This window comes from Lathyrus oleraceus, chromosome 4 (assembly GCF_024323335.1).
Source record: "Lathyrus oleraceus cultivar Zhongwan6 chromosome 4, CAAS_Psat_ZW6_1.0, whole genome shotgun sequence".
Classification (NCBI taxonomy): domain Eukaryota; kingdom Viridiplantae; phylum Streptophyta; class Magnoliopsida; order Fabales; family Fabaceae; genus Lathyrus; species Lathyrus oleraceus.
This window is the reverse complement of record NC_066582.1, coordinates 88,963,763-88,971,057: the sequence shown is the minus strand read 5'-3', so window position 1 is coordinate 88,971,057 and position 7,295 is coordinate 88,963,763. Positions and strand designations below refer to the sequence as shown.

The 7,295-nt window shown below is 39.4% G+C and overlaps 1 protein-coding gene across 1 annotated transcript; it reads right to left on the bottom strand.

Annotated features, from left to right (window-relative positions):
• Nucleotides 1-206: 206 nt before the first annotated feature.
• LOC127136151 (uncharacterized) lies at nt 207-6,460 on the bottom strand. The gene is made up of 3 exons (XM_051062746.1): nt 6,394-6,460; nt 5,687-5,893; nt 207-892 (listed from the first exon to the last, which is right to left on the bottom strand). The coding sequence occupies exons 1-3, from the start codon at nt 6,458-6,460 to the stop codon at nt 207-209; spliced, it is 960 nt and encodes a 319-aa protein (XP_050918703.1).
• Between the last annotated feature and the right edge of the window lie 835 nt (nt 6,461-7,295).

Here is a 7,295-nt window from a genome sequence, read left to right as displayed (position 1 = left end):
CACTTCTAATTCTTTATTGTCAACTTCTTTATCACTTTCGAAAACGGACAAGCTCAACACTCTTTCCAAAGGTAACTGCGGTGTATTAAAAGGACTATCATCTGTAATCACTTGATCTATAACCTCTATTGTATGACTAGTGCCGATATCATCTTTGTATTTCATGGTGTTTTGAACATCAATTTTTAATTCCTCATCATAGACCTTCAAGTCATAGTACCTTCCTCTATGTCTATCAAACACCTTCCGGTCTCTAAAAAGGGTCTCCCAAGAATGAGAGGGATCTCTTCATCATCGAGAATCTCTAGAATCACAAAATCCACCGGGAATACAAACTTATCAATCTTCACCAGAACATCGTCAATTATCCCATAAGGTTTCTTTACCGAATGATCGGTAAATTGAAGTGTCATCCTGGTGTCTTGCATAACCCCTATACCCAACTTCTTGTAAATGGATAAATACAAGAGACTCACACTTGCTCCTAAATCAATAAGAGCTTTTTTGAATGACCTATCGCCAAGGGTGCATGGGATGGTGGCAACACCTCGATCTTTCTTCTTCATTGGAATTTTCATACCCTGCAAAATAGCCCTACAAGTTTTGGTTAGAATAATCGGGTTTGTGTCAATGGTTTGCTTCTTAGAAATGATGCTCTTTATGAACTTGGCATAGGTAGACATTAGCTCAAGTGCTTCCAAAAGTAGAATGTTGATTTCTAGCTTCTTGAACATCTCTAAGAATTTCTCAAAGTTTTTCTCATTTTGCCCCTTTTTCTTGTTTCTTGTGGAGAATGGAAGCTTAATGACCGGTTTTTGTTCAACGACTTTTTCTTTCACCACTTGTTTAGGTGCAACGACTTCCTCCCTTACTGCTTTATTTTCTTTGATCTCTGTAACGGGGTATTCGTTACCATTAGAGATATTGACTAAATCCAAGGTAAATCATACAAGTCGAGTCGCCACCACACTTCTATTTATCCAAAGGAATGGTTAGAAAACGAACAAAAACCTAAAAGTTTCACCTCCCTCTCGTAGGCTGCCTCCATATCGGCCTTCTCTTTGGCGAGTCAATCATACCTCCTCTTCTAGAACTTAGAAGACTGAGGAAGTAAAGAAGTCCATACATCATCAGGGTCATCAATAACCTGATGCTCAAGAAACTCAATCAACGCATCCTTCTCCTTAATCTGCTGAAGCAACTCTTCACGTTCACGGATCCAGGCACGTGAACGGTATTCGTCTCTCAACTCCTCTACTCCTTGATTAGGGAGGGTTGAAGGCCCAACCATAACCATAGGTGTAGGTCTCGGATACTCGTAAGGCATGAGATACTCAGACGCCCTCTTCCTAACCCAAACAGTGTAAGCCTCCAAAGCGATGCAATTCTTAGGACCCAACTCTTTCCTTCCTTTCCTATGAATCTTGCGCCAAGCGCGGACCATCCTAGCTTTCAAGCCTTGGGGATCTTTACCATCCTGAAAGAATACACCCTCTAACAGAATGTTATTGGGTTTATCCTTTAAGGGGAACCCAAGCTGCCGACGTGCCAAAACAGGATTGTAGTTAATCCCACAACATGTACCAAGAAGAGGTACATTGGAGAATTCTCCACAAGAGTCAATAATCTGCACACCATCATACACACGGTTATACCAAGAGATATCATCATTAGTGAGAGACATAAGTCTCATGGACCACAGTAGACATTCCTTGTTCTCCTTGAAAGCGACCGTCTGAGGTAAGTGAGAAATAAACCACTTATACAACAGAGGTAAACAACACACAATGGAGCCACCACCCTTTGCATTCCTCATATGCAAAGAGAAGTAGGTATCCCCAACAGAGTCGCCACTTTTCTGTAGCGGGGTATTCGTTACCATTAGAGATATTGACTAAATCCAAGGTAAATCATACAAGTCGAGTCGCCACCGCACTTCTATTTATCCAAAGGAATGGTTAGAAAGCGAACGAAAACCTAAAAGTTTTAATCGAATCAAAAACTAGTAAAAATGTCAGAGATCTGGGTAAGGGGGTTGGTTATACAATGGGAAGGTGTTAGGCACCCAAAGCATCCTAGGTACTCCTAGGGAGCCCTTTTCACATTTGTTGCAAAGGTTGTTGTTTTGTTTTGAAAATTTATTTCTGCAAACATGATTGAAGGGATGAGAAAAGCGTGTATGTACTACTTACTAAAAGAAGGGTCAAAAGAAAATGACTCGCACGGACGTCGCATCCACTGCATATGTATCTCATCTGAATCTGAGAATCAGAGTCTTCGTAGCTCGGCTACCTATGGGTTAAAGAGGAGTGTGCTCGCTAAGACATCGTGTCTTTTGCCTACGTATCTCATCTGGGATGAAAATCAGAGCAAAACGTAGTTCGACCACCTATGGGGTAAGGGTTGTGTTTTGGGGTGAACGACGTTACTACGCAATCTACCGGATGCTCGACCTTTGGAGACTTACTCCCCTGTAGTAGAAGGAGATAACGTGTTCTTAGGAGAAGAAAAATCAATGAGTTTGGGGTGTTTAGGGATGCTCATGCAAAAAGGCAGTCCTACATGAAGGAACCGCGCTACCTTAAATGACATGCCCCGAGAGGCTATAAGAAACCTAAGAAATCGGTAACATGCGGGAAAAGAAAAGGGATCGAGAGATCTACCGTACGGATAAAGATCCGAAGTAACAACAATTAAAGAGATAAGAAACCCAGAGATCTCTCAAGCTAGCACCATCAAAGAAAGTGAGTCAGTACAGGTAATCAGAATAAACCTCCAGGTGGTATCCCACAAATAAAGTGGAACACCAGGCAAGCCATCTCTGCAAGAGTATGTGAGCCCTCACAAAAACTCAACAAACAGGTTAGAGAAACAAGATAGGGTAATCAAGAGTTGCCCCCAAATCAAAATGTAACCACATGAATCACGCCATTAAAATCCCCAGCAGAGTCGCCACTTTTCTGTAACGGGGTATTCGTTACCATTAGAGATATTGACTAAATCCAAGGTAAATCATAAAAGTCGAGTCGCCACCGCACTTCTATTTATCCAAAGGAATGGTTAGAAAGCGAACAAAAACCTAAAAGTTTTATCGAATCAAAAACTAGTAAAAATGTCAGAGATCTGGGTAAGGGGGTTGGTTTTGCAATTGGAAGGTGTTAGGCACCCAAAGCATCCTAGGTACTCCTAGGGAGCCCTTTTCACATTTGTTGCAAAGGTTGTTGTTTTGTTTTGAAAATTTATTTGTGCAAACATGATTGAAGGGATGAGAAAAGCGTGTATGTACTACTTACTAAAAGAAGGGTCAAAAGAAAATGACTCGCACGGACGTCGCATCCACTGCATACGTATCTCATCTGAATCTGAGAATCAGAGTCTTCGTAACTCGGCTACCTATGGGTTAAAGAGGAGTGTGCTCGCTAAGACATCGCGTCTTATGCCTACGTATCTCATCTTGGATGAAAATCAGAGCAAAACGTAGTTCGACCACCTATGGGGTAAGGGTTGTGTTTTGGGGTGAATGACGTTACTACACAATCTACCGGATGCTCGACCTTTGGAGACTTACTCGCCTGTAGTAGAAGGAGTAAATGTGTTCTTAGGAGAAGAAAAATCAATGAGTTGTTTGTGTTTTAGGAACGCTCATGCAAAAAGGCAGTCCTAGATAAAGGAACCGCGCTACCTTAAATGACATGCCACGAGAGGCTATACGAAACCTAAGAAATCGGTAACATGCGGGAAAAGTAAAGGGATCGAGAGATCTACCGTACGGATAAAGATCCGAAGTAACAACAATTAGATAAATAAGAAACCCAAAGACTCTTCCAAGCTAAACACCATCAAAGAAAGCGAGTCAGTACAAGTAATCGGAATAGACCTCCAGGTGGTACCCCACAAATAAAGTGGAACACCAAGCAAGCTATCCCTGCAAGAGTATGTGAGCCCTCACAAAACAAAACTCAACAAACAGGTTAGAGAAACAAGATAGGGTAATCAAGAGTTGCCCCCAAATCAAAATGTAACCACATGAATCATGCCATTAAAATTCACAAAAAGCTCACAAAAAGCAACCAAGGGTAGGAGGCCTAAACCTCTTGTCAAACACATGCATCAAAAGGGTATCAAATTCACCCATAATACCTCATACATTCAGAGCATTCAAATTAAAAGCATAAGTAATGGGAATAAGGCAAACCTGACTAGAGAGATCGAATGAAATTGAATTGCCCGGTTGGGTTTGCAAAGCAATCTGAGGGTTTATATGAGAGGGAATTGGTTCTTTGCCGATGAGTTCCCTTCAGTCTATGGAGGTTGCTCTGAACTCTGTTAGCTCTTCTCTCACTATCTTTTTCCCTGCCAGGGTAATAGGAATAGAATTGCCTTTTGTTTCAGTGAAACTCTGAATTTATAACCTGATTTTTGTGGACCTGTGGGCTCAAATGAGAGAGGCCCAAGTCCAAAATTTTTCTGTTATATTTTATTTATTAATTTATTTATTTATTTATTTATTTTTATTTTATTTTTTTAATTTATTATTATTATTATTATTATTTATTTTTTTCGTTTTTCTTTTTTTTTTTTTTTCGTTTTTCGTTCTTTTTTTTTTTTTTAAACATGTGGGCTTCGCCTAGCGAGCATGACAGTTCAAGAAATTCCTCTGAGCGTAGGTGATTCTGGTGGTTTTTCTTGGGACTCGCTAGGCGACCCATTCTGCTCGCCTAGCGAGCATGACAGCTCATGAACAGACTTTTGCTCCTTCAAGATTAATGTTATGACTGACGAATAGACCCCATTTGAACCTGTTGGAAGTATCTCAAGCCATTCCCTTGTGTTGATTGATTATCTAAATAGAACCCACAAAGTGTCTTGGATGATACTCAAGCTTCAAACAAAAGATGTTAGTGACACATTTTTGTGCTTTTGGTTAGTAAACAAAAGTAAGAGAAACAATGATGTATAATTCAAGCATGCTTGGTGATCTCAAACCAATCACAAGGAGTCCCACCCAAAGGCAAAGGGAACCAAGATGCTAAAGATCCTTGAGGCAATGCAAATGCAATATTATGATGCCATGAGGGATCTTAGGGTCAAAATTGGGGTCTTACAATCTCAAGATCAACTTCAAGTAGTTTATCTTCATCTTCAGATTTCTCCTCAAGGACTTCATGAGATTTCCCACTTTTTGTTGTCACAAAACTAACATTATTATGCTCTCTTGGATTTGTCACAGTTGCCCTTGGTAGAGCACCTTATGCTTGAGAACTTGAGGCTAATTGTTGTGCTATTTGACCCATCTGAACTTCAAGATTTTTTATGGAAGCAGTAGTGTTCTTCTGATTGTTTCTAGTCTCTTCTTAGAATTGAACATTGTGAGCTGCCATTCTTTCAATGACAATCTCCCAATATTCCTTCCTTGGGGCTTGTTGTTGCTGTTGTTGTTGATATTGAGTTTGATATTGATCTTGACCTTGTTGTGGAACGTTCCCTTTCTGATCTTTCCATGAGAAGTTAGGATGATTCTTCCAACCTGGATTGTAAGTGTTGGAATAGGGATTATTCTGCTTCAAAAAAATTATTTCTTCAACTTGTTAAGGGGTTGCAAAGTAATACACTATTTGGTATGGTCCATTACAAATCTCACAACTGATAATAAGAGCAGGTTGGACTTGAGCTACCTGTTGAGTACCTATATTCATAGCCTTCAACTTCTTTTCGACATCGGAGGTGATTGTATCTTCTATACGGATTTTATTAGTTTCTATATTCAGATCAATAACTCCTTCAGGTTTACTTGTACATCTGTCATACAACTCTAAGTGCTCATTAGCAGCAATCACTTCAATGATCTTTTTGATACCGGTGGCTATTGAGAAATTAGTTGAGCCACCGGCTGCTGTATCAATCAACTATTTGGTCTTTATTTTGAGACCATTTACAAACATCTGCATCTGTTCTGTTTAATCCATATTATGAGTCGGACAAGTCACTAGGACCCTTTTGAATATTTTGTAGGCATCCCCCAAATAATCACCCTCCTTCTGCTTGAAGTTTAGGACTCATACCGTTTTCTTAGAAATACCGATGCTGGAAAATACTCATTCAAGAAAGCCTTTTCCATCTCTTCCCATGATGTAATAATGTAGGTTGGGAGAGAATAGAACCATTCTTCAGCCTCTTCAACTAAAGTGAACGGGAACATTCTTAACTTCTTTGCTTTCTCAGTATGACCATCAATTTTCAGAGTGGTGCTCATGGTCAGAAATCTCTGCAAGTGTTTGTTTGCATCTTCATTTACCTTTCTAGTGAAATGCTTTCTTTCAAGTTGATTGATTGTGCTTGGGTGTAGCTAAAAATTAGGCACATTCACCGGTTGGTTGACAATTGTTAATCTACCAGCCGGTGCATCTGCGCCTCCGTAGTCACCCAATAGTCTCTCTGGTGGCGGTGGGTTCTCCCCCATTATTTCGACCTCTCTCTCTCTGACTCTAAATCTGAATGAATGGAGGTTTTCTCTTCTTCTGATTCCAGTTTTGCTACTATAACTTGTCTGAGTCTTGCACACAAAGTTCTTTCAATTTCTGCTCAAAAGGAAAATCAACAGAGGTCTTACCTCGCATAAAAATATTAGACACAAACTAGTTGATAAAGATCAAAATAAATAAAAGAACAGGGATTAAATTTTAGTTGCAGAGCAACAAAATTTCAATTAAACTAAATTTAACCTCTATATTTTGGCAGTCCCCGGGCCCGACGACAAAAACTTGATCGGAAAAATAGCAAGTGTACTATTTTGCTGATGTAGTAATAATAGGGAAATTTCCCAAATATCGATCTCGAGGACTGCGTAGTAATATCTAGTTTAAATCGTAATTCAATTAAACAAAAACAAAAGTTTTGGTTTGGAATAAATCCGTACAATAATAAAAATAAGCAGAATGTAAAATTTGGCTTTTTCACAAATATGAGAATCATGCTAGAGTAATGTAGCGGGAAATTCATGATCATCAAGCTATTGACAAACTAGAGATCAAATAACAAGAGTCACCACCGCGTTTTATTGTTTTCAAGGGAAAAGGGGAAAAGTACGAACAAAACCCAAAAGTAAGAAGTTTTCAAATCAAAACTAATAAAAAGTCAGAGATTACAGGTAAGGGGGTTAGTTACACAGAGGGAAGGTGTTAGCACCCAAAGTGTCCTAGGTGCTCTTAGGGAGCCCTTTTTGTGTGCATATGTATTTTATACAAAATGATGTTTACAAACAAATAGAATGGGGGGATGAGAAAAGAATTCATTAA